The 27130-nt window shown below is 39.7% G+C and overlaps 1 protein-coding gene across 18 annotated transcripts in view; it reads left to right on the forward strand.

The window, feature by feature from the left end:
* The window catches only part of BTBD9 (BTB domain containing 9), a 410213-nt gene that overhangs the window by 84456 nt on the left and 298627 nt on the right, over positions 1–27130 (forward strand). For 15 of the 18 annotated variants that reach the window (XM_055571501.1, XM_055571498.1, XM_055571500.1 and 12 more), the window contains 2 exons: positions 6985–7118; positions 11328–11430. The exons of 2 other annotated variants lie outside the window; for them this stretch is intronic. In XM_055571501.1, coding sequence (XP_055427476.1) covers positions 6985–7118; positions 11328–11430 — 237 coding nt within the window. Of the gene's footprint in view, positions 1–6984; positions 7119–11327; positions 11431–24211; positions 26681–27130 lie in introns of those variants that run through there. One more of the 18 variants, XM_055571514.1, reaches the window with a different exon arrangement.

Here is a 27130-nt window from a genome sequence, read left to right on the forward strand (position 1 = left end):
CTTTTGTCGAAATGGAAGATTAACTTGATACATTAGATCTGCAAAATCAGAAGATATTGATAGAATCACTCTTTGCCTTGCAGAAGTCTTTGATAATATTTATATATTTTTTAAAAAATATGTCCATCAGAAGGCCTGTTGACCACTTGTGGAAGGATAATAAAAAGAAATTTACTGAGGTGAGCATATCTAAGCCCTTTTAGGTGAGTGGTTGTTTCTAGTGCCAGTAGTAAGACTGGTCGAGTTTGATGCTATTGTTCGTTTGAATCCTGCCTCTGTTTTGGAGCACAGACTCATTAAACACCTTTCTGATTTCCAGGCAGTTCTCCATACATAGAGAAAATGCACCAGTCATGCAGTCCGTAGATATTTCTGATTGCTATAAAAATGATTTCTCATGATTAAAAAAAGTAGTTGGAAATCATAGTGATATATTCCCTCCTTCTCTAGGAAATTAGTTTCTGATTATGATTTTGACTTATATTGAAGTGGCTTATCTACAGGGATGGGATGTGCTTATTGTGCCAGCATATATTATTTCACCTGTGTGACAAAATACTTTTATTGTAAATGAGTAAATCATTCTGGGCTTCCCTGGTGGCTCAGGCAGCCTACAATGCAGGAGATCCAGGTTCAGTTCCTGGGTTGGGAAGATCCCCTGGAGAAGGGAATAGCAAGCCACTCCAGGATTCTGGCCTGGAGAATCCCATGGACAGAGGAGCCTGGTGGGCAGTAGTCCATGGGATCAGAAAGAGTTGGGCTCTTTCTGAGTCGGACTCAGAAAGAGTCGCTCAGAAAGGACTGAGCGACTAACACACAAAAATCATTCTGGTGACTACTTCAGTCTTAATTTCACTAAGGATGAGTTGATTTCTAAGGACTTGATTTCCCGGACAGTGACAAGATGCCAGATTTAGCTGGCTTGCTCTTGTTTGATACCTACTGCCACTCCATATAGAGACAAGAAAGGAGGGATGAAGAAGAGAATGAATTGTTCTGATCTCTGTTGATTCATGTCTTATTATGAGTCTTGAAAATTTTAGCTAAAGGGCAGAAACTACCTCTTTGTGGTTTATTTTATCGTATATCAAGCAAGAGTGGCTTTAAGAAATAGCTGAAAAATTTGCCTAAATACTATCAAAATGAATATCAGCTCTGCCAAAACTAAAACTAGTTTCCAAATGGGTGGAACTTCTGAAAATGTGTACTTTTTCAGAAGACTCATGATGTTGGACTTACTGGAATGTAGCTCTGCATAAAAATTATGTTCTGTAGAAGACAACTTAGATAATTTTGTGGTCAAGGTAGCTCATGCATTTATTAAATAAACATTGATTTAAGCATTGTTAGGTGCTCACTATTCTAATAAGAATCCGTTTCTCTACTTTCAGGCAAGACTATATAATTTTTCCTAGGCACTTTTTATTCTTGGAAATCCTAAAGATGAGAAATTTTTCACCCTGTCTTATAACATTTCATGATGTATAATCATTTAGAAGTTTTTTCCTGACATTCTATCTTTATGGTTTTGTTTTACCATAGGAAAATGAAAAAAACCCCAATAGCCAGTTAAAAAAAAAATAAACCTTCTATTCTTGGAAATAGTTTAAAGTTACTTCTCAGACTTTTAACATCTCGGCTAGATACTCTTATTTCTGTCCATTCTTGTATTTTTATTTAACAAATCTATAAGCTAATATTTATTGATAGTGATCAGTAACTGGAGAAACCTCAGTAGTAAAGGTTTACCTAAGTGATTAATCTAGCTGAAGGGAAAAGACTTAAATATGTCTTGTCATCTCCTCATAATTGAATAGATGTCTCAAAGTAGCTTATTGATAAATGAGCAGTACAGACAAAACTGCTAAAGAATTCCAGATAGGCAGCAGAACACAGACTTTGAAACCACGCAGCCTGGATGTAATTTGTGGGCCGGCCACTCACAAGCTGTAAGTCTAGACAATTGCCTAGTCTTCCTGTGCCCCAGTTTCCCCATATGTTAAATACAGATAATAATGGTATCCATCTTACAGCATTATTGTAAGATTTGGATTAATTAGTATATATAAAGTGTTTAGAACAGTGCCTGGTACATAGAAAGCATGATGTAATAATAATAGTGAAAAACACTGTATACCTAAATGCTGTTGGAAGATTGTGTGGTAGGTTAAGCTAAGATTTGAGGCAGAGATGGAATTTGGATAATTTATAGGAGTGGAGGGGCTTGTGCAGGCAAGGTGGGAGAGTATGAGATGTGTAGCAGACACTGACCAGAATGGTTGTGAGCTCAGAGTCATCTGAAACATAAGGATTTCAGTGCTGGGAAGAGAGGCAGTCTTAGGCCCGCCTCTCAGAGACTTTCAATGTTATTGTCAAGAATTTGGATTTAATCTTTGTAGGTGGTAGGTACATGAGTGGTAATAGGCATTTTTTAAATCTTTTTATGAAGTAGTTTGCTGGATTGGTGGAGGCAGATGGTGAGAGTGGTGGCAGGTGACACTGCAGCCAGTGCACAGGCCTGAAATGGAGTGGAAAAAGAAAAATGGTGAGAAAGAGATGTTTGTAAGAGACATCATTGTGGAAAATTGAAAGGCTTTGCCTGCCTTTATTTTTTGAGAAGTTTTCTCTTACCTGGGATGTATTCTCCCTTCATTTGTTATCTTTAACTACAGAGGGAAAATCAGATTAGGGAGTAGTCTATGGGTGAAATATCACATTTTTCGGGTGTCATGCTTAGATTGAAAGTCTAATTGGAAATGCCTGACAGGCAGTTGGAAATGGACTGAAACTCAGGGGAGAAGTCAAAACTGGAGTTAGAAATACAACAGTCATCTCATTAGAGCTAGTGTTTGAGCAATGGGGAGAGTCAAGATCTTTGAGACAGAGAATAGGAAGAGCTGGATCTCCTGCTTGAGGAACATCTGCTTTAAGGGAATTTGATGGAACAGCCAAAGAACTGTGAGAAAACCACGATGGTGTTAACAACTTGCATTAAAGAAGAGAAGAGAGTTTGCAAGCTGACTGCATAGTCAACAGTGTTAGAAGTAGCAGAACAAACAGAAGGAGGCCTAAAACAGTTATTGCATATGGCTGTAAGAAGGCCATTAGGAATCTTGGTAAGTAAAGTTTCAGTGGAGTTTAAGAAATCAGATTTTAGGACTTTTCTTTGAGAACTATGGACGTTAAAGGAAGAAGAAATATATGGTGACTCTACCCAGTGGCTCAGCTGGTAAAGAATAAAGAACCTGCCTGCCAGTCCAGGAGACACAAGAGACAGGAATTCAGTCCCCAGGTTGGGAAGATCCCCTGGAGAAGGAAATGGCAACCCACTCCAATATTCTTGCCTGGAAAATTCCATGGACAGAATAGCCCATGGGGTTGCAAAGAGTTGGACCTGACTGAATGTGCACCACTACCATGAGTAGGTACTAATGAAGATTTTCAGGCAGAGCAAGAAACCAGTGGAGAGGTAAAGATTAAAGATTTGGGGGAAGAAGGTGGAGTGAACTGGTGGGGAGGTCGAATGAGCTGGCGAGGAGCTGGAGCCAGTGGGAAAGATCAGGTGGAGCCTGTGGCTTAACTTCAGAAAAGAGGAGGCCCACATTCTTGGGCAGTGGTATCTTGTGCCTGGGGCAGTGCTGGACACTTAGAAGGTATTTGGAAATATATATAAAGGTATGACTGAAGGGAAGAAGGCAGGCTAGGTGTAAAAACACAGAGGCAGTGAAAACGGGTGAGTCTATAGTGCCTGATAAGTAAAATTCTGTTATTAAGGTAGGAAACAAGATCATCAGACAAGGTGTTGATGAGGATGATAACGATGGTTAACGTCTACCTGTGGTTCAAGCTCCATTTTAAGTGTTTTGCATGTGTTATCTCATTTATTTTCCAGATAAACCTGTATGTACTATTTCCCCACTTACTAGATGGAGAAATTAAGACAAGAAAGATTAACTTGTCCAAAAACATACATTTTGTAAGGGCATTTGGGGATTAAACCAAGATCGCCTGACTTCATAGGTCATGATCTTAACTATTGGGCTCCCGCTTCCCAAGCCTTGAGGAATGAATAGAAGATTTCAGACATTCATGAGATTCAGAACATTTATGGTAGAAATGGTGCCTGGGAAGCAAGCCATAAGATATAGTTTAAAAAATCTTTTTTTTTTTTTAAATTTTATTTTATTTTTAAACTTTACATAATTGTATTAGTTTTGCCAAATATCAAAATGAATCCGCCACAGGTGTACATGTGTTCCCCATCCTGAACCCTCCTCCCTCCTCCTTCCCCATACCATCCCTCTGGGTCGTCCCAGTGCACCAGCCCCAAGCATCCAGTATCGTGCATCGAACCTGGACTGGCAACTCGTTTCATACATGATATTTTACATGTTTCAATGCCATTCTCCTAAATCTTCCACCCTCTCCCTCTCCCACAGAGTCCATAAGACTGTTCTATACATCAGTGTCTCTTTTGCTGTCTCGTACACAGGGTTATTGTTACCATCTTTCTAAATTCCATATATATGCGTTAGTATACTGTATTGGTGTTTTTCAATGTAAATACACCACATTAACAAATTGAAAAATAAAAACCATATGATTATCTCAATAGATGCAGAGAAAGCCTTTGACAAAATTCAACATCCATTTATGATCAAAACTCTCCAGAAAGCAGGAATAGAAGGAACATACCTCAACATAATAAAAGCTATATATGACAAACCCACAGCAAACATTATCCTCAATGGTGAAAAATTGAAAGCATTTCCTCTAAAGTCAGGAACAAGACAAGGGTGCCCACTTTCACCATTACTATTCAACATAGTCTTGGAAGTTTTGGCCACAGCAGTCAGAGCAGAAAAAGAAATAAAAGGAATCCAAATTGGAAAAGAAGAAGTAAAGCTCTCACTATTTGCAGATGACTTGATCCTCTACATAGAAAACCCTAAAGACTCCACCAGAAAATTACTAGAACTAATCAATGACTATAGTAAAGTTGCAGGATATAAAATCAACACACAGAAATCCCTTGCATTCCTATACACTAATAATGAGAAAACAGAACGAGAAATTAAGGAAACAATTCCATTCACCATTGCAATGGAAAGAATAAAATACTTAGGAATATATCTACCTAAAGAAACTAAAGACCTATATATAGAAAACTATAAAACACTGGTGAAAGAAATCAAAGAGGACACTAACAGATGGAGAAATATACCATGTTCATGGATTGGAAGAATCAATATAGTGAAAATGAGTATACTACCCAAAGCAATTTATAGATTCAATGCAATCCCTATCAAGCTACCAACAGTATTCTTCACAGAGCTAGAACAAATAATTTCACAATTTGTATGGAAATACAAAAAACCTCGAATAGCCAAAGCGATCTTGAGAAAGAAGAATGGAACAGGAGGAATCAACCTACCTGACTTCAGGCTCTACTACAAAGCCACAGTTATCAAGACAGTATGGTACTGGCACAAAGACAGAAATATAGATCAATGGAACAAAATAGAAAGCCCAGAGATAAATCCACGCACATATGGACACCTTATCTTTGACAAAGGAGGCAAGAATATACAATGGATTAAAGACAATCTCTTTAACAAGTGGTGCTGGGAAATCTGGTCAACCACTTGTAAAAGAATGAAACTAGAACACGTTCTAACACCATACACAAAAATAAACTCAAAATGGATTAAGGATCTAAACATAAGACTAGAAACGATAAAACTCCTAGAGGAGAACATAGGCAAAACACTCTCTGACATACATCACAGCAGGATCCTCTATGACCCACCTCCCAGAATATTGGAAATAAAAGCAAAAATAAACAAATGGGACCTAATTAACCTTAAAAGCTTCTGCACATCAAAGGAAACTATTAGCAAGGTGAAAAGACAGCCTTCAGAATGGGAGAAGAGAATAGCAAATGAAGCAACTGACAAACAACTAGTCTCGAGAATATACAAGCAACTCCTACAGCTCAACTCCAGAAAAATAAATGACCCAATCAAAAAATGGGCCAAAGAACTAAATAGACATTTCTCCAAAGAAGACATACAGATGGCTAACAAACACATGAAAAGATGCTCAACATCACTCATTATCAGAGAAATGCAAATCAAAACCACTATGAGGTACCATTTCACACCAGTCAGAATGGCTGTGATCCAAAAGTCTACAAGTAATAAATGCTGGAGAGGGTGTGGAGAAAAGGGAACCCTCTTGCACTGTTGGTGGGAATGCAAACTAGTACAGCCACTATGGAGAACAGTGTGGAGATTCCTTAAAAAACTGGAAATAGAACTGCCTTATGACCCAGCAATCCCACTGCTGGGCATACACACTGAGGAAACCAGAAGGGAAAGAGACACATGTAGCCCAATGTTCATCGCAGCACTGTTTATAATAGCCAGGACATGGAAGCAACCTAGATGTCCATCAGAAGCTGAATGGCTAAGCAAGCTGTGGTACATATACACAATGGAGTATTACTCAGCCATTAAAAAGAATACATTTGAATTAGTTCTAATGAGTTGGATGAAACTGGAGCCTATTATACAGAGTGAAGTAAGCCAGAAAGAAAAAATCTTTTTTAATAGCAATGGATTTTTAAAAAATTACTTCTTTGTTGGTTGTTCTAAAAGTAACATATGCTAATTAAAACTTGGAAAATAAAGTATAATTTTGACATTAATAGTCCCAAACCCAGAGATAACCAATGTTGACGATTTTTAGTATTTTCTTGTAGCTTTTTTCTAAGATTATATTATGTATGTATGTATGTATTATATATGTATATTATTCTAACATATATATATATAATTTTGTGGGATTTTCATTTACAATTTTTATTGAGTGTTATTTCATATTATCAAATATACCATAACTTTCACCATTTCTCTTTTGTTGATGATCAAGTCATTTCTGTATTTTGTTCTGGTTCTTCCTGCATGTTTGTTTTCTGAACAGTTTTACTCCATGCCCTGGGAGATATGACCACAGATACCTCCTGAGGTATAGCTCACAGCATTGCCAGCACCGGGACTTTGGTTTTTCTCCCCCAGAAAAATTTTCAAAGTTTTTCAAACAAAAGGCGTTGCTATGTAAGTATGTTATTACATTTGCTTTATCACATATCTGTTTGTTTATCAATCCTGCTATGCAGCTTTTAAAAATCCATTTCAAAGTAAATTGCAGACATTAGTGGATTTCCCCCTAAATGCTTCAGCATGCTTATTATTAACTAAGAATTCACCATTTTAAAAAACATGTTTCCTTTTGATATAAAATCTACATTCAAAGAAATATACAAATCTTTAAGTTTACATTTGCTGACTTTTGATAAATCCATACACCTGGAATGCTCAACCTTTTATCACTTTTTATGATCTTAAGATTTAAAGAAATCCCAGGAAATTGCTCTGACTAGCCCACCTTGGGTTTGACACTCTGACCTCACAAAATGAGGGGAGCAACATTTTGAACATATAAGAGAATGCTGGGCAGATAGAACTAAAGATACCTACTGGAGAGAGCTTCCTGAAAGTCGAATTACACTAATGGAATTTGGACAGCATGCCTTTATGCTGGGCAAAAAGCATGTAGGTTGGTTTTATTCCCTTTAGAGTGCTGCCTCTAATGTCCCACAGTAATGATTTTTTGTTCTATGTACTTGTGCTTCATCATTTTTTTCTTTAATTGATGTATCACATGTTTTGCATGTCTTAAAAAAAAGAGATCATAAACTCTTGAGGGCAAAGACCACTTTTTTTTTTTTTTTTCAAATCTCACTTCATTCCTTATATAGCAGCATTGATGATAGATACTCAAATTCTTCTCCAACCAGCTATGTCCTCTGTGCACCAGTGAAGGTGCTTTTAGCTGCAAGTAATAGTAACCTTCACTCAAAGAGGCTAAATAATCAGGAAGTATACTTTCGTATGTAAAACTAGATATTGGTCAGCTTCAGGGTTGGTTAATTTGTGGCTTAATGACATTGTCAAGAACCTAGAATTTTTCTGTCTGGGCTGTGCATCATTTCTGTGTCAGTTTTGTCCTTAGACTATATTCTTTCACAATCCTAGGGTGACTGTTACATGTCCATGTCCAGGCATTAAATCTAAATGCAATAATAATATATCTTCCCTTCTGTCCCTCAAGAGTCAAGAAACCTTTCCCAAAAGCCCTCTAGTTGACCTCTGTATTTTACTGGCTAGAACTCATTGATGTTAACAAACTCAAATCAGTCACTTGTGAAGATAATGGAATCATGGTGACTTCTGATCAAAATTTACCCATTTATAGGTCATCTCTCCCCTTTCCACATGGGAGAGGAGTGGACACTGATGCAATCAGGACTCGTAGAAAGAAAGAAGGAAGGAAAAGAAAGAAGGTAGATTGATTGTGTAGGCAACAGGTAGCACCTATACACAGCAGTATTCAGTTCAGTTCAGTTCAGTCGCTCAGTCGTGTCCGACTCTTTGCGACCCCATAGGCTGCAGCACGCCAGGCCTCCCTGTCCATCACCAACTCCCGGAATTCACTCAAACTCACGTCCATCGAGTCGGTGATGCCATCCAGCCATCTCATCCTCTGTCGTCCCCTTCTCCTCCTGCCCCCAATCCCTCCCAGCATCAGAGTCTTTTCCAAGGAGTCAGCTCTTCGCATGAGGTGGCCAAAGTACTGGAGTTTGAGCTTTAGCATCATTCCCTCCAAAGAAATCCCAGGGCCAATCTCCTTTAGGATGGACTGGTTGGATCTCCTTGCAGTCCAAGGGACTCTCAAGTGTCTTCTCCAACACCACAGTTCAAAAGCAGCAATTCTTCGGTGTTCAGCCTTCTTCACAGTCCAGCTTTCACATCCATACATAACCACAGGAAACACAGCATTATTACTTAATGAAAATGCCTGATCTTGTCCTCTGAAGTTGGTGGTCGTTGGACACATTGAAAAAAATACCTGTATTTGATTCTCGTTGCTGTCTGAATGCTTTCTCTGTTGGTGACATTTGATACTATTTATTGACCCTAGTCTTCTACATTTTAGGCACTTGAATTTTTTTCCACTTCTTCCTGGGATCCTGGGATTTATCCGTCTTTGTCTCTTACTGTATTTTGAAAATGTGCGTTTTAACTGTTGCATCTTAATTTCATCTGACATTAGTTTCTATAAGACTAATATCTAAGCCTGGGTTCTTTGACATACAGAACCTGAGACAAGGATTAAAGTGCAGATCAAATCTGAAAGCTGCAGGTCAGATCTTTTGCAGGGCAAAAGGAAAAGAAACAAGGAATGATGCAAAGAAATTGATTTGATACAGAACTAGCTCTTGCTTCACAACAAGCTGTGAAAAGAAATAGCAGGTCTTTCAGCAGGTGTGTTCACTTGCCTACAGGATTTCTCTGAAAGGAAATGAAAATGGTTGCAGTGAGGAATTACATTTGAGTAGTCCTTGGCTTCCCTGGTGGCTCAGACGGTAAAGCGTCTGCCTGCAATGCAGGAGACCCGGGTTCGATTCCTGGGTCAGGAAGATCCCCTGGAGAAGGAAATGGCAATCCACTCCAGCACTCTTGCCTGGAAAATCGTGTGGACAGAGGAGCCTGATAGGCTACAGTCCATGGGGTCGCAAAGAGTCAGACACGACTGAGCGACTTCACTCACTCACTCACTCAGTCCTTGGAAAAGAGAAAGAAAAGGGCGGGCCAGGGGGGAGATTTATCTGCCTGGTTTCCTCCTGTCTCCTGTCCTGGCTGATGGAGATTTATCCCATGGGGAGCTAACTCCTCTGTACTCCCAAGCATCATCCAGACCCTTTGCAGCCACTCAGGATGCTAGATCCATGCCCTCAGTGTGTATTTCATCTAAGTCCAAAGTGACTTGGATGAGATACCAACGGAGAAAGAAAAAGACAGACACACATAGAGGTGGTTGCAGGTATCTGAGAAAGTATACAAGTTTGTGTCCCATTATACCTAAGAAGGTTGAAATTTTTGTCATAACATTACTTTGGTATTTAGTAATTTGGAAACATTAGTTTCAGAAAATAAGCCAGAGACTGCTTTTACTATTCAAGGGGCTATAAAGCTTAAGATCATCACCTTATGAAATGTTTTACTTTTCTCTGGTCTGGGAATCTCTTATAGGAAGTGTTGGCAATGTTTCAAAGCCAACCATTTGACTTTGAACACATGGTATTGGTTGTTGTGGATCTAGGTCAACATTGACTTCTCTGTAGTCACCTCAAAATATGATATGGCTGAGTGGAATGGCTCTGGGCACTCTTGGATTGTCCAGTCTTTCCAAGTTTATAGAAATTGATGGGTTCTTTGGATCTCCAGACACTTGGACATCCTCCGAGTATTGGCTTTGAGTTCTAGGTGTTCTTACCAGGCCAGCTTCTTTTCAAAGAGAGCAATTTTTGCTTTTTGTTCAGAGTGCAGAGAAAAAAAATCCTGTTGAATTGGTGGTGGAAGAGGCACAATCTGATGGGATGAAGGAAAGAGTATCTTTCCTGGGTTGCTTTGGTCTTTGCATTCTTCATGTGTTTCTTTTGTTTTCTTGGGTTAAGATCTCTTTGCTTTTTCCCATTAATATGCTTTACTTAAATCACTATGATTGCTTAATGGGTATTATAGAGTAATGGTAGCTGTTTTGGTGTGGGAGCTTACAGGATGAGTTTGTCAGAGATGAATGTTAATTGGATGCATCTAATAAGCCTGAGGATAGTTCTGCTTCTGTGTCGTCATAGGAACTGAGGCAAGCATTTGGCCATTCCCGCCATGTCACTAGCTGAGTGCTCTTGACCCATTCTGAATTGCCTAAAGTTAGTGGCACTGGCATGAAACTGTGGCACAGCAGAGCCCATTGAACTGCACTGAAAGCATGAGGATGCTTCACCAGTCTTTGGTTCGTGCTGAGGGCTTCCCAGGTGGCACTAGTGGTAAAGAGCCTGCCTGCCAGTGCAGGAGATGCAGTAGATGCGGGTTCAGTCCCTGGGTTGGGAAGATACCCTGGAGGGGGGCATGGCATTGCACTCCCGTATTCTTTTCTGGAGAACCCCATGGACAGAGGAGCCTGGCAGGTTCCACAGGATTGAAAAGAGTTGGACACGACTGAGCAACTAACACTTTCATTCAGCTTTTTGAAAGTGTTCTGAAAGGATCTGTGTTCTCTCATCAGACTTTAGTGTCTTGACTTAACCTAGGGACATAAAGTGACCTTAAAACACACAGCTCTACATATATCTAGTTAGTTGACCCTCTTCTTCCTGTTTTAAAAAATTAATGAAATGACTACCATGTGCTTTATTTAAGATAACCTGAAAATAAAAGCTCCGCACCCCTGCTCACCACCATTTTCTAGTCCAGAGAAGATGATGGTCTCTCTTCCATTCACCTCGGATACTTCTTACTTGCTGTGAGTTGTGAGGCTACTTGTAAGGCTGATGTAAGGTGGGATATTTTCTCCTTTTTGATGCTCTGCTTATGAGCTAGAGTCATAAAAATTCAAGAATTGTGCCAAATGTTCTTTTGTTGATGACTGTGATTTAGTCTGTTATGTAACTGTAATGTATAATTTACACATCCTGAAGATCATCAGTCTCTGTGCAGAGCGACTATATTTAACCCTCACTTCTTTGGAAAAAGAGAACATTACCAATTATCTTTGAAACTATATTTGTGAGACAATGCACATTGATCCACCCTCTGTCTCCATTTTTAATTTTTGGTGTGTTAAGTAGTACTTTATGGTTTATTCTGTGCTTTAACGTATAAAGGCTCAGAGGAGAAAGAGAGAACTTAGTGCTAGTGACTGTATCTTGAGACTTCCATGGCTTCTATTGTCTAAGACAACAGACAGTAATATCCCTGTCATCTCTATTAATATGCAGGTCCAGAAAGGACAAAAGGGTACATTTCTTTCCACTATTATCTTTTTGTTGTAGAAGGGGAGTGGAAAGAGAGTATTTTGAAGTATTTAATAGTGAATAGTTAGTAGTAAGAAATAACACTTCCTTTTCCAATAATGTGATGCTAGTAGTGCTTGTATCATTTGAAGAGTTTTTGAGGAAGAAAATGGTTAGTTTTGGTTTTCTTTTATTTTAACCTTTGTAAGTTAAGTCCAGTTTTAAGCTCAAATCCCGTAACAGTGTCTTTTAAATAAATTCGCGTATTTACCACCGAACATTTTGCCTCATTGCCCTGCCTCAGGCTCTGTTTATATGAAGTTGTCGATGTGAAAGGAAATGTTGGCTGTGTTCACATAGGACTGTGTTCCCTTAAGAAAGAAAGCCTTGAATGAGAAAATGATGTTCTCATTAAATCAGCTCTTTTAGAGTAGGTGGGAGGAATTGCTATCGATCTAATGGATTTAATAGTTCATATACAAAGTCTGTGGAATAGAAGTAATATTCTGCAGCTGAGTAACTGTAGATTAATCCATCTTTAGACAGAATTCTGGAAGCATCTGTAAAACTGGAAAATTACATTTCTCTTCCCTTTTTCAGGCACAACTGGACTAAATGTATTTCCCAAATACTTTAGAATCAAATTATATCCACATAAGTAGGTCTACAGAAAATTATATGAAAAATTGAAATAAAATCATAAGATATAAATGTTAGATTCTTCTTGGCTACATTTATTTTGGTGCCAGTTTGTTTGGAAGGGCTGCAGTGTTGTAGGGTAACCAGAGGTCACTTGTAGAAATTCTTTCTTCCTTGGGTGATTCTCTAATAACTGGTGGTGGTCTATTTTAGTTCAGTTGGATGAAGTAGCCCTTTTAAGAGGGGTGATGAAGTCAGACATTTAAGCTTCTCTTCCCGCTCTCCCTTTGACCCTTTTAAAACCCCTTTCTTTTATTCTACTCACTGAAAACACATCACTGAGCCCTCCTTCTTTGTCAGAAAAGGCCAGTCCATCCTTTCCCCCTTCCTGCCCTAACCTTTAATGAGTAGTTTGTTCTGTGAAGATATGTGGGCTCCCAAGACATGTGAGAATTTTGATAGATGTAAGTGACATTCTGTGGATGGAAATGAGGAAGACTTTGTTCATATTTCATTCTCATATGAACTACATATTCCTTTTATGTTTTACACCTACAAGATATTCAGTTTAGGTAGCATATACTGTTTGAAGGTTCTCGAGGAAATAAAAAGTAAAGTAATAACAATAATCATAATAGTAACAACTACATCTCTGCTTATTAGCAGGGAAACAAATGCAGAAGGAATTGGAACTTTTAGTAAATTTACAAGTAAAAGAAGAGGAGACTCATTATTAAGCATAACAGTAGTACCATGTGTTTCCGTAGAACATTGCCATTTACTCTTCACCTGAGTTTAGTATGACCTTATATGATAGCAGAGGAGTGGATTGCTTGGACTGCCATTGTTTCTTTAGCTTTAAGATCTCTGGATCTAAGTCTTCACACCAGCAATTTTAATTAGTATTGTTGCTGTGCTGTATTATCAAACTGCTTGAGTAGTCAGATAGTCTATTAGTGGCAGCTGTTCTTCATGTTTAATCTTTTCCCTCTTCTGCTTCTTTCATCACTGTCAACTTTCCAGCTTGCAGACTAGAGCATATGTAGCCATCTTTATTTACTTTTGTTCCGTGCTAGCATTTGCCTTCTACTAAATGAGGTTGTCCTTTATGAGACAGCTGGTAATTTATTTCTACAGTCAAGGCTCATATACTGCATTTCAGAACTTGGGATATGTTAGTAAGGCTTCAAAAATGAAAATATCATCTGAGTGAACATTGCACTGATGGTGAGCTACAGACAACCCCCGCCCCCGCCAAAAAGCCAGCCTCAGAACGTCGGGTGCTTGTGTCTGTCTGTCCCATTAACAGTAGACTGTGAGAATGGCTATAAATAGATACATATGTGTGTGTCTTCATATTAATCTCTTTCTCCAAAGCAGAATCATTCCTTAGGGTCATTTTTATGAGCAGTACTCCTAATTTGATTTTACATCAGTCCAAGGAGCATTTTTCTCTTCCATTTACATCAGAGTTGTTGAAAGCATCATTGAACTTTTAAACCAAGTTAGGAGCACTGCTTAAAACATGCTTTTATTAAATCAACCTGATAAGAGAAATTCTATAAGCCAGACAAACTCTAAGGTTCCCAGGGCTCTAATGGGGTCCACAGTTAGCTATTAGGTTAAGGGTGGGATAGTATGACTTCCTCAGAATTTATACTTGGACTGTACAATTCAACCTAGTCAGAAACCACTGGAGTTAATAATGTAGCTTTTTGACTGGCTCTTTGTTATATTTTTGTAATTTGGGGGTTTTAGACTATGCACACTTTAAAATCTTATCTTTATATGTATTATAATGCTAAACTTCAGCATTAGGGTACATGGAAATACTTAAAGTTCAACCACAAAATTCTATCAGTGTAGTAGTTAATTAAATGTATTTATATAAAGAATAGTTTACAGTGTGGGTTCATTTTTAAAATCCACCCCTTCAGAATTAAAAATTTACTTCTTAAAGGTAATGAAGATGTTTCCTAACATTTATTGAATGGTTGATGATTGCCTCTAAAAGGATTATGTTTGTTTCTGGCAAAGGGTCAGGTAACTCTCAGCAGCACCTCTGATAGAGAATCTGGTGAAGATTTTGCAGAGCATATTACATGAAGCTGTTAAAGAAGGATTAATTTCAGTGTAGTAAGCAGACCTCCAGCTTTCGCTTTGCTCTGGAGGCAGTGGACAGGGAGCCTGCATCCCTCTTCTTCAACAGGCCACAGTGCTCTGGAAGAGTGAACTCCGTCAGCTCATCTCATTTGACGGCAGCTAACTGAGAGCGGCCATGTGGTGTTTGGTATGCACACGTTCCGCAGACACTGAAATGAAAAGGGTGATGGGGTCCACATCATCCCTTGCCTTCTGTAAAACTTAGTGGTAGTTTTCCATTGCCCTGTGGATCAAGTGCCAAACATCCACTCTGAGCTTTGAAAAGGACCTTCGACCATTTCCTTTACCTTTCCTCTTCATGCCCACGTTTAGGTTAATTTTTTTCCAGAATTGCACCTTATGCCCTTCCTGTTATCTATTCAGGTAAATCTTTACTCTTTACTCTTCCATGTGAAAATGTTCCAGATGTGAAAAGTGAATGGTTTCCCTTCATACTTTGAATTGTGCATAATGAATATGTAATTAATCATCATCATTCAAATGGGATTCAAATACACTAAATGTATTTACAGAATAGTATGGAAGAAGAACACAGGGAAGGAAATCCTTAATTCTGGGAAATTCACAGAATATTTTACAAAGAAGATAATGTATATCTAGGTCTTCATGGATGAGTAGGAATTTTCCAGGTGTGTTTTGGACAGAGGGAGGAGAATACATGAAAAGTTATGACATCTTACATTTGCAGCAACATGGATGGACCTAGAGATTATCATACTAAGCAAAGTAAGTCAGAAAGAAAAAGGTAACACCATATGATATCACTTACATGTGAAATCTAAAATACAATAGCAATGAACGTATTTATGAAACAGAAGCAGACTCACGGGCATAGAGAACAGCCTACGGTTGCCACAGGGTTGAGGAGGGAAGGATTGAGAGTTGGGGACTAGCCAACTGTCACACACATGGTGGATAAACAACAAGGTCCTAAGGTCCTACTCCATAGCAGAGGCAACCACATTCCATATCCTGTGATAAACCATAATGCAAAAGAATATGAAAAAGTCTATATGTATAACTGAGTCACTTTGCTGTACAGCAGAAATTAACATAACATTGTAAATCAACTACACTAAAATTTTAAAAAAAGAAAAAAAATTTATGGCCTCATAAAGCAACATGGCATGTTTAGGACACATTGCTGGCCTCTGCTGTATGCATGCTTGTTAGGTGCTGGTGCTGGGAGGCTATATCACTAATAGGATTTGTATGACAGGCTTTGAGCTGCAGAGGCCAAGCCCATATGGTTCTTTTAGAATGCGCTATACTAGCACATTACAAGCTGGTTTAGGCACTTGGTAAATATTTTTTCTAATGAAACATGAGGCTCAGAGTAGCTGGCTTTCTTTGATCAGGGGAAGAAGAAAATGTGAGTAATTCCTTTAAGGGCCATATTCATTCATCATTCATCAGGCATTCATTCAACAAATATATACTGAGGCTGCTGCACTCAGAGCAGCAAGGGAGATATAAAGATGTTTCTACCCTGTTTGTGCAGTGCTTCTTCTCCAAATTCAGGATTTTATTAGATTTTTCTTTCGAGAAGTGTTAATTCTATGCCATTTTATTATGTTTTATGCATACTTGCTACTAAAGCACTGTGTAGTTATTGCTTTCTCTGGAAGGTTCAGCATTATTTTAACCTACTCCACTGCTATATTTCAGGAGTTCTCACTCTGCATTTTGAGGAAAGTGCAGGTGCTCAAATGGCTGGCATTTTTCTACATTTTTGTGCCTTTCTAGCCAATATTTATAAGGTCAAGAAGGCAGATCATGTGGTGTTACAGATGTGAAAGCTGATTTGTACAGAACTTTTTAGGTCTAATGTATCTTAGCTGCCATTCTTTACAGTTGATGCAAAGAGGACATAGTTTAACTGTAACGAAGTAAAACAGAATAAACCTGAAAGCAGAGTAGGAGCTTTACTCTTTCTTTTTCTTGGGCTGTATGGTTTGTGGGATCAAAGTTCCCTGACCAGATGTTAAACCTGGCCTACGGCAGTAAAAAGCGCCGAGTCTTAACCACTAGGCTGCAGGGAATTCCTGAGACTTTGTTTTTAAAGATTGCATTCTTGGTAATATGTCATGTTTACTAGTGTGGGGAAGGTTCTTGAGGATTATTTTAAATTCATTCAGTCCTTCTCTTCCTTCCACCCACTGCCCTGTTCCTTTCTCTGCTTCATCGCATATTTGAGTAACTTCTATGTGTCAGCAGTGTGCCGGGAATTACACACTAGTTTACAGCAGTATCCTGGGTACTGGTTTACAACAGTACACATTGTGTTCTGTTTCCTCAAGGAGAGCTATTGACAGCAGTCCTTCTCAACACTGGCTGTACTTTAGCCATACACGGAAGCCTTGAAGTATAGATGCTGGGGTCCCTGCCCTGGAGATTCTGATTCAGTGGTTCTCAATGAGTAGGTAGGATTGCAGACAGGTTAATACATACACATACATGCACACATACATACATATATGTATAGCGTGTGTGCTCAGTCATGTCCGACTCTATGACCCTATGTTCTGGAGCCTGCCAGGCTCCTCTGTCCATGGGATTCTCCAGGCAAGAATACTGGAGTGGGTTGCCATTTCCTCATCCATGGGATCTTCCTGACCCAGGAATCAAACCCATGTCTCCCATGTCTCCTGCATTGGAAAGTGAATTCTTTACCACTGAGCCACCTGAGAAGCCCCAGACAGATCAATAGAAAATTTCAATTCTCTGAAGTGGGGCTGTAGGATAATTAGTACTAGGGAGCATCACCTAGTCTAGTCTAAGAAGATGAGGGTTGGTGGAGGAGTGAGGAGGTTGTGGATGCAGAGTGGAAAGTGAAAGCCTGTCTTAGGGTTTGGGGAATAACATGTATGAACTGCTGGAAGAGAAAGCATGGGAAATTGGTAGTTTACTGTGGTCTGAGCATAGAAGAGGAGGCATAGAGTATCCAGAAATGAGACTAGAGAGGCAAGCAGAGTCCAGATCATTCAGGGCTTTGTCAGCCAGGTTAAGAAATTTGAATTTTATCCTCAAGACAGTTGAAGCCATTGATATATTTTAAATAGTGGATATCATATTGAGTTTATTTTATACAAGCACTCCTGCTGCTCTCTGGAGAATGCCTTTGAGGGAGTTAAGAACAGAATTTGAAGACTTTTACAGCAGTCTGTGCAAGAAATGGCATGGCTTGAATCAAGGTTGTGGCAATGGAGATGCAGAGAAGTGGGCAATTTAAAGAAATGTTCAGTTGTTAGAACATTCTGACCTTGGTTTAAAGTAGATGTGTTGAGGGAGTGAGGTGAGAGACATCAATGTGTAAAGACTCTGTTCTTGGCTTGGAGTCGTGGATACCATTCACTAAGATGGAAATACAGGAGAATGGGCAGATAGAGCAGGGAAAGATCATCAGTTTAGTTTAAATATACTGAGTTTGAGGTGCCAGTTGATATCTGCTTGGGTATATCTAGGCATTTAGGCATAAATGGTCTGAAGCATGGGAGTAGGATCTGGGCTAAAGATACAGATTTGGAAGCCATTTGCATTTGTAAGAAGGTAACTGAAGTCATATGAGTGCATGAGATGATTCAGTGTTTGTAGAGAGGGTGGGGCGTCTGGGTTAGAACTCTTATGGACAGCAACATTTTAGGAAAGGGGGGGAAGGGACACCTTAGAAGGATATTGAAAACGCATATATATGGAATTTAGAAAGACGGTAACGATAACCCTGTGTGCGAGACAGCAAAAAAGACGCATGTATAGAACAGTCTTTTGGACTCTGTGGGAGAGGGCGAGGGTGGGATGATTGGGGAGAATGGCATTGAAACATGTATATTATCATATATGAAACGAATTGCCAATCCAGGTTTGATGCATGATACGGGATGCTCAGGGCTGGTGCACTGGGACGACCCAGAGGGATGGGATGGGGAGGGAAGTGGGATGGGGGTTCAGGATGGGGAACACATGTACACCCGTGGTGGATTCATGTCGATGCATGGCAAAACCAATACAATATTGTAAAGTAATTAGCCTCCAATTAAAATAAATAAATTTATATTTAAAAAAAAGAAAAGGAGTGGTAAAGGTAGGAATAGCAAGAGGGTGAATTGTCATTCAAGCCAAGAGAACTTTTTAAGAAGGAAGGAGTGATCAACAAGGTTTAATGTCATAAGATCAATAAGAAATTTTTATTTGCTTTAACAACAAGATGTTCTGTCTGAAGGAAGAGCAGTCTCATGGCGTGGAGAGAAGTGGGTTGAAGGGTGTGAAGTCAAAGAATCACGGGGAAAATAAAACCATGCTGCACACCTTAAACTAATACAGTGTTGTATGTCAGTTGTATCTCAATGAAACTGAAAAAAAAAAAAATCATGAGTTGACAGTTGTTTTCAGAAGTTTGAGAGAATAGAGATAGGGTGGACTGGTGGTAACCAGGGGCACAGGGGTTGAAGGAGAATTGTTAAGACAGGAGAAATTTAATTATCCTGTTGATTCCCTCCTAGAGTGATCATTTATTAAAGACCCTCTGTGAGCCAAACTCTGCTCTATGCTGAGAATAGCTCTTAATTCTAGCGGAATAGCTACTTAATAATTGAATAACAAATAATAATGGGAAGCACTGTGAAGGAAATAAGCAGGATAGTGTGGCTGAAAGTAACAGTAAGACCTATTTAAGATAGTGTGGTCAGGAAAGGCCTCTTTGAGGAGGTGTCATTTTAAATTTAAATCTTGGGCCTTAGAGACAAGATGATAGAGAAGGACTTGAGCTCAACCCCTCTCATGAAATCACACAACTAGAATCACACAACTAACTGCTAAACAGCCATGGACAAAAAATTGAGATCTGAAGAATGAGGGGATGAGGGGTAAAGAGCCTAGGAAACAGTCTTTCATTCAGAGAGAGCATTATGTGTGTAGGTCCTAAGGTAGAAGCACCTTGGTGTGCTCTAGAACCCATCAGGGACAGAAGGCTTTTGCGGCCACAGTGAGGTGAGCTGCAACAGTAGCATGAGTGTGGCCATGTATACATGGTTCTAGTTTGTGTTTTATTCAAGAACAGCGGGTAGCCACTGGAAGATTTTAAGCAAAATAACACAATCTGATTTAAATTCTAAAAACTTCACAGTGGTTGTTTTGTAGATAATGGGTTACTAATGAGGGTGGGACAAGAACTGAAGCAGGGAAGTAACTTAGTGGCTACTTGGCTCAGGTGGGAGAGCGAAGCAGGTAGCTAGTGAAATATAGTGTGAAGATAGAATCAACATTTTGTGGCTAATGATTGCTGAAAAGGTCGAGGGATGGTGAAGAGGGGCTGCTTTGGTATCTGGTTAGTATCTGCATTAATGTAACACAGTTGACTCAGGTGGCAGAATGGAAAGGTCCCCAAATTTTCAGTGTGGGATGGAGCTGGGAGGACATGCAGAATCAAAACCTCCTATTTTATACGTGCTTAAATTTGTTTGTTTGCATAAGAGATTTTAACTGAGCAACTGAATTAGATTGTGTGGAGGTTAGAGGAGAGGTTTGGTCTAACATTTAAAATTATTTGGTGTATAGGTGTGTTTCAAGCCACGAGAGTGGACATATTCACCTGAGAGAGGATGTAGAGCCAAACTCTGAGCAATGACAGTATTTAGAAGTCAAAAAGAGGAAACAGAGCTTGCAAAGAGAATTGAGACAACAGCCAGTGAAGTAGGAACTTGGGAGAAGGTGGTATCATGGAGGCTAGGAAGGGTGTTTCAAGGAATGAAGGGAGTAAGCAACTCTGTTGAGTGGTTTGAATAAAGTCAGAAAAGGGGCTATGGCTTTGGCACCATCTAGATTAATGGTTATCACTGCAGGATCATGTTCAGATTGTGGTAGGGTTAGAAGGTGAGTGAAAGCAAGTGAGGAAGTAGAGCTATACTGATTGCACTGAATCTATTAGAATCTCTCTCATTCATTCTTTTAAGGGCTCTGTGATGGTCCATGGTATGTTCTATCATGACTTATTCAAGCTTTCACTATTGATGAGTATTTGCTTTGTTTTCTCTTTTGCCTTTGAAAATAGGCTATAATGAACATTCTGTACTTCCCCAACCTACATGGTGTGTGTGTGTGTGTGTCCATCTTTTGTTGTTTAGTAGTTAAGTTGTGTCTGACTCTTTGCCAACCCCATAGATGGTAGCCTACTGCCAGGCTCCTCTGTCCATGAGATTTCCCAGGCAAGAATATTGGAGTGGGTTGTCATTTCCTTTTCCTGGGAATCTTCCCCACTCAGGGATAGAACTCATGTCTCCTACACTGGCAGGCGAATTCTTTACCACTGAGCCACCAGGGAAGCCGTATCCATCTTTATACATTGGTATTTTATGTAATTTTTGCTGGTATTGCTAATTTCTCAAAAGACTGTAAAAATTCACATTTCACCTGTTCTTTCTGAGAGACTGATAATGCAGTGAAAGGGAGGATGCACAGTCCTTGACTAGGGAGGAGGTGGTGGGGTCTAAAGTACACGTAGAAGGACTGGGCTTTGATAAGGAAAGGAATACTGTTTCCACTGTGACAGAGAGGAAGGAGAAGTTTACTTAGTTGTCCATAATTTTGTAGTTTTGGTGGTAATAACATGAGACATTCTGTAGTCTCAGTGAAATAGGATATAACATCATCAGTTGAAAGGAGGAACTTGGAAAGCTCAAAGTGTGAAATCAATCCTAGAAAGTCAAAAAGGGTGTAGGATTGCTGGGCCATGTTGAATTTAAAATACATTCACAATGTGTGGTTTTTCTCTAGCTGTATACTGTGATGTTGGTTTGTACTCAGATAAAGTTGATACTTTGCGTCACTAGGGCTAGAGTTTGCTAATAAGCAAGAGTGACTGGGCAGAGGGCAAAGGAAGTAAGAGAACTCTGCAAGGGAATGATTGTATTATACATAGACTGCAAATAAAGCTGAACAAAGAAGGACAGAAAGAGGCTATAGGATTGTGACAGAATCAGTAGGTTAGAAGGTTCAGTGAGGAGGAAGAATTTTAACAACAGAGATACTAAAACTAATGAATGGGAAGGATGGGGTGGGGTGTTGGAATGTGGGATGTGTGAATTTAGAATTTTGGCATGGGTAAGAGTTTCTGTTGACCAATTCAAGGAGCTGCCCATGGATTTGGATCACTGAGATACAGTGGAGAAGGGCTCATGAAAGAAGTTATCAAGGAAATGGGAGGCCAAGTTATGTTTGCATAGTGTACATTTTTGTTGACATATGATGACAGGAGTGGGAGTGGAAGGGAAGAGTCGGGAGTGCAGGCTTTCATTCAGGTGGAATGAGGGTGGAGACGGTAGATGACGGTACAGCCAACAAGCAGGTGGGGCTTGAAAGCGGTCTGCAAGAACACGGAGATTAGGAGACATGGGCAGAGTGCAAGAGGCCTGCTGGGAGGGTACTGGGGAGCAGACATAACTGCCTCCACTATTCCTGGCCTTGGAATTTGTGGGACAGGGGAATTGAGAGAAAAATAGTCACTTCTTGAGAGGGCTACTGGGGAAGCATGTTTATATGCTGGTGTTAAGGGAGTGAGGGAGAGGTTGGGAAGGGAAAGGCTGGCTAGCAGACCTTCCTGACAGGGGAGACTCAATTGGCTGTAGAGTCTTAGTGGAGTGTTACCCTTGGCTGCCTCGTAAAGGGAAGAAGGATGGCAGCCCAGCTAGAATTGGGTGGCCAGTCCTTCTCTCTCTCCTCTGCAGAAGGCAGCAAGAACAGCTGCTGAGGAGATGTAAGAGGAATGGAGAAGATTTCAAATAACAGCTGTGGAGAGAAGAAGTGACATGGAGAAGGGTCATCAAGAGATGTTTGAGGGCTCAACTGGAGATGAAGATCGTTAGGCATAAACTTCTCCTTTCCTGCCTCTTCCATTGCATATGCAATATCTATTTTCTTTTATTCCCACCAGCCTGAATTCATTACTTTGTCATCTATGTTTCAATAGTATTAAACACCTACTTTGATATCTCTTATCACAGTGTGTTACATTGCTTTACTTGTTTTACCTTTTAGAGCGTAAGTTCGTGGACTGTGTCCTAGGTTAAGTCTCATTTATCTCCTCTTCATGTCACGTGGAGTAGTCACTGGAATATAATAAGTGCTCAGTTAATGTCATTGAATTGAATCAAATTACATAAGTATGGTTATTTTATTTTCTAAAAGTTCTTTTTCATTGATATGACACTGAATATTCTAAACAACTGGCTGGTTTTTGTGGGTACAGTGTGCCCACTAAGGGTAAACCATCCTGTTTCCATTTCATGCAAGAGCAATACTTGTGCAGAAGATTATTGTATCCCACTCATCTCTACAGGTTTGGCATGAATTTATTTGCCTTTGGAATTTCTGTCAGCAGAATCTTTGTTTGCCTCATTATTGACCTGACCACTTGGCTGGTAGGGTGTTCTTTGAGAATGTAGTGAATGGCCATATTCTTCTGAGTCAATGGTGCTGTGCTAACATTCTTTCCCTTCGGAGTGAATGGTACTATGTTGTGTTATTTAAAAGCTGTGGCTTGATGTGGAGGAGAGAGCTTTTGTTATAAAAAAAACCCAATAAGCAAAATAAAAAAGTCACCTTGCTTTCAAAATATTGGAAATACTGTACTGACATGAAGACTATACAACCATAGAAGAAGTGAAGAAGTGAAGTCGCTCAGTTTTGTCCAACTCTTGGTGACCCCATGGACTGTAGCTTACAAAGCTCCTCTGTCCATGGAATTTTCCAGGCAAGAGTACTGGAGTGGGTTGCCATTTCCTTCTCCAGGGGATCTTCCCCACCCAGTGATCAAACCCGGGTCTCCTGCATTGCAGGCAGACCCTTTACTGTCTGAGCCGCCAGGAAAAATATTAATTTGCCCATTAATGTGCTCATATTGTTTTGTGGGTAGGAAAATGAAGGTACATAAAGTATTATTCATATTCCATGTCAGTAGTCACATTTATGGAAGGAGGCTTCCTTAGGTTCCCTCTTAGATAGAATTATAGAATCTCATATTAGACGGTAACATGGAGAGCAGATGGTCCAGACACCCTCAACATTTGAATCCCTCTTCAATATCCTCAATGGTTAGATGTTGAGTGTCTGCTTGTATACCTGTAGGGATCAGCAGTTTTCCTGAGAGCAGAAACTAGGTTCTGCATTGACACCACAGCATTGCTATCTCTGTAACAGTAGTTCTCAAACTTTTCTTTCCAAGAGCCCTTTATTCTCTTAAAAAGTATTAAGGATCTCAAAGAGCTTTTGCATGTGCAGAGTATACATATCAGTGATTATTTACTATTTAAAAATTTAATATTGAATGCCTTACATGTCAATGTAAATGCCATTTTTATTGAAAAATAACTCTTCCAAAACAAAACAAATTTGATGAGGAAAGCGGCCTTGCAAATGTTCCTAATAGCTGCTACAGTAAATAAAAGACGGCTGGGGTTCTCATATATATCGTTCATTCAATCTGTTGTAATCTCACAGGTCATGTAGCCTCTGTACATACATGGGAGGCAAAAACTGCTTAGAATTAACAAGTTTTGACCTCACGGACCTCCTAAAAGGGTCTCAGGGACCCCTACGAGTCTCCAGACCGTACTTTGAGAACCACTGCTGCCTTGTCCACCAAGAGATGGGACAGATCGATGAACTAAACTGCTAGAGACTGGAATGAAAGAAAAAGATACATACAAATGGGGCTAAGAAAATACCATCAAATGTTGAGTGCCTACCATGTGCCTGATTGTAAAACACTGAAAACTCTTAACACTTCGATCAGTTGTTCCCTGTCTTTTTCAATGTGAAGATACTCTTTGACTTCAAAAAATATTTCAGGATTGTAAATTACCATTTTACTTATAGAATCCATCCTTTGAGAAAATGACAAAAAGCTGCTTTGAATTTAGTTACCGTTTGTAAGTAAGAAATTCCTGTTTTCATCATCATGCCAGTGTCTGTGGACATTTGAAAGCCAGTACTGTGTCTGTGTTCCTATACAGTTGATCCTCAGGTCCATGAGGATTTAAAAAGCCCTTGCAGGTAACTCTGTGTGTGGCCTATGTAGCTGCGCCCGCCACATATGATCCATGGGCTGGGAACCATGGTTCTGTGTGGTTTTTTCCCCCTGAGAAATCATTCATTAGTTCTTGTCACCAGTCTTAAAGATGTTGATTGATAGTTGTGTTGAAGCCACTAAGACTTGGTACTTCAGTTAAGATGGCTGGGTGTCATTAAAAAAACAAAAACAAAAAGCCAAGAGAAACAGATGTGTGTGCTTCTGGGGCCTGCAGTTCTCTTCACCTGTACTTCTCTTGCCAAGAGCAATAGACGGGCAGTGGCAGAGTCCATCTCCCCTGCCCTGTAAGATGGTGCTGGGAGCTAGTGGAAGAGAATTGTGTTGAGAGAGTTAATACTGAGTTAGAGAAAAGTGGAAGAGTGGTAATAGTGCAATGGGAGGAGTGAGAAATTAAATGGTATCTTTTTAGAAGTCTGCCTTATTGCAGTCTGCATTGCTCCTTGGGGATTTTTCTACTGAGTACAAGAAAATCAGCAAGCACTTCCTGAAAAACCCAGATGAAATTACTGCCATAAATTTTTATTTTTTTTTCATGGCATAAAACCCTTAATTTAGATGGGGAGGGTTTATTACCAGTGTTTTCTTGGCATGGCTAAGTTCAATTAATTTCAGATGACAAGCTCACCCCCGCCCTTTGCCTTTTTTCTGCACCCTGCCCCCCTTCATATGTGGAAAGTACAATTTGTTATTGGTTTGCCTTTGGCTCTGGAGACCTCATTAAGGGCCCAAGAAAGGGATTTTATCTCTCTCTCTTTGACACCTTTCTGTTTTCTGCAGGATTCAGACCATTTGCATTGTCACATGGAAAGTATGTATGGTGTATGTGTGAAGGGGAGGTTAGCGGATAAAACTGGCAGTGTTTATACCTTTTAAATGTTGCAAGTTATGAAATTTGTTACCACAGTGTTCAACTGAGATAGGGACCTCAGCCTTAGATGAGGTCTCTGAAAGGAACTTGGGCACATTTAGACAGGAAAACTTACTTAGCTGTCCTGACAGTTCATATGTAACATACCTGGCTGTTTGAAAGCAGGAACAAGATGTCAACAGAACACTGTATTTACTCACACTGCCTGCTGCACCTTCTTGTTCCTATCAGAATACTGTGAGCATATCTTGCAAACAAGGGAAATAATCTATGGTGTTCTGTTTTGTTTTTCTCTGAATGGTAATATAGAATCTATTGTGTGAATAAAAGGAGTCACAGGAGATTCATTACTGTTTGTGAAGTGTACTGTCTGTGTCTTTTGGTGTGTGATTCTTTATTTTACTTACAAAGCAGATATAAAAATTAGAATTGAGGTGATAGAGAATATATCCTGCATAAATAATCAATTCAAACAAAAGTTTTACCATTATAACATAAATACCCTGCTTCAGAGGTTGGAGATTAGAATCCTGTTACATTAAATGCTCGACAATTAATTAGCTATTGTCTATAAAGTTCCCAGGATGACAAGTTACTTAAATACTATTATTAGGAGTAGCTGGATTAGTAATAATAATGTTCAAGTGCCATTGGTAACAATGAGGAGAATTTAAAAATAAAGATAAATGCGTGTGATCATAGTCAAAGCGATCTGTGTGCTGAATGCAGAGCAGGCAGTCCCTGTGCGCAGTGTTTTGAGACTGCAGCGTGGAATGTGCAACACTTGGCACAGTGTTCTGAGGAGGGTGAGACAAAAGTGCTTAATTTGTTAATATTTTTTCTCTGCTTTTTGTGTATTGCTTAACCCCTTGTCAAAATAGTGTTCACTTAGGAAAATGAAAGAGAAGAAGCTGACAGAAAAGAGGCTCGGCAGAAGGCCAAGTGTAAAACATGAACCCTGAGTCGTTGCTGACAGGCATTGTTTAGATTCCAGATATGCTGGGTCATTCATTAGTGTGTGTGTGTGTGTGTGTGTGTGTGTGTGTGTGTGTTTCAAAATATGGTGCGTAATTGGTATGAGAAAAACGTGTGGGGACTTCACTTGCTTGTACAGGTTTTTGTTCTGTGGAGCTTATATCCTTAGGGTCCCATCCGTTTTGGATGTAATTTTGTGAGAAAATCAACATGGAACCAAGAACTGGCCCAAGCTAATAATGGGAGAAAATTACCAAAGGTAGTAGCGATAGGCACAAATCCTTATTATGGATAGTGAAGCTTACAAGAAGGAAAGGTGTGGGGCCTCTTGAATTTTGAAATCAAAGATTTAGAAAATCGGGTGGCGTGCAGGAGCAGTGGTGCTCGTCGGCTGTTTCCTGTGTCCCCTCCTGGTACTGGCCTCTGCTGCTGGCTCTGAGCAGAAGGGATGCGTGGCCCTTCCTGGCCAGGGCACTTGGTCCAA

The sequence above is a fragment of the Bubalus kerabau genome, chromosome 3 (genome assembly GCF_029407905.1).
Source record: "Bubalus kerabau isolate K-KA32 ecotype Philippines breed swamp buffalo chromosome 3, PCC_UOA_SB_1v2, whole genome shotgun sequence".
Taxonomy (NCBI): Eukaryota; Metazoa; Chordata; class Mammalia; order Artiodactyla; family Bovidae; genus Bubalus; species Bubalus kerabau.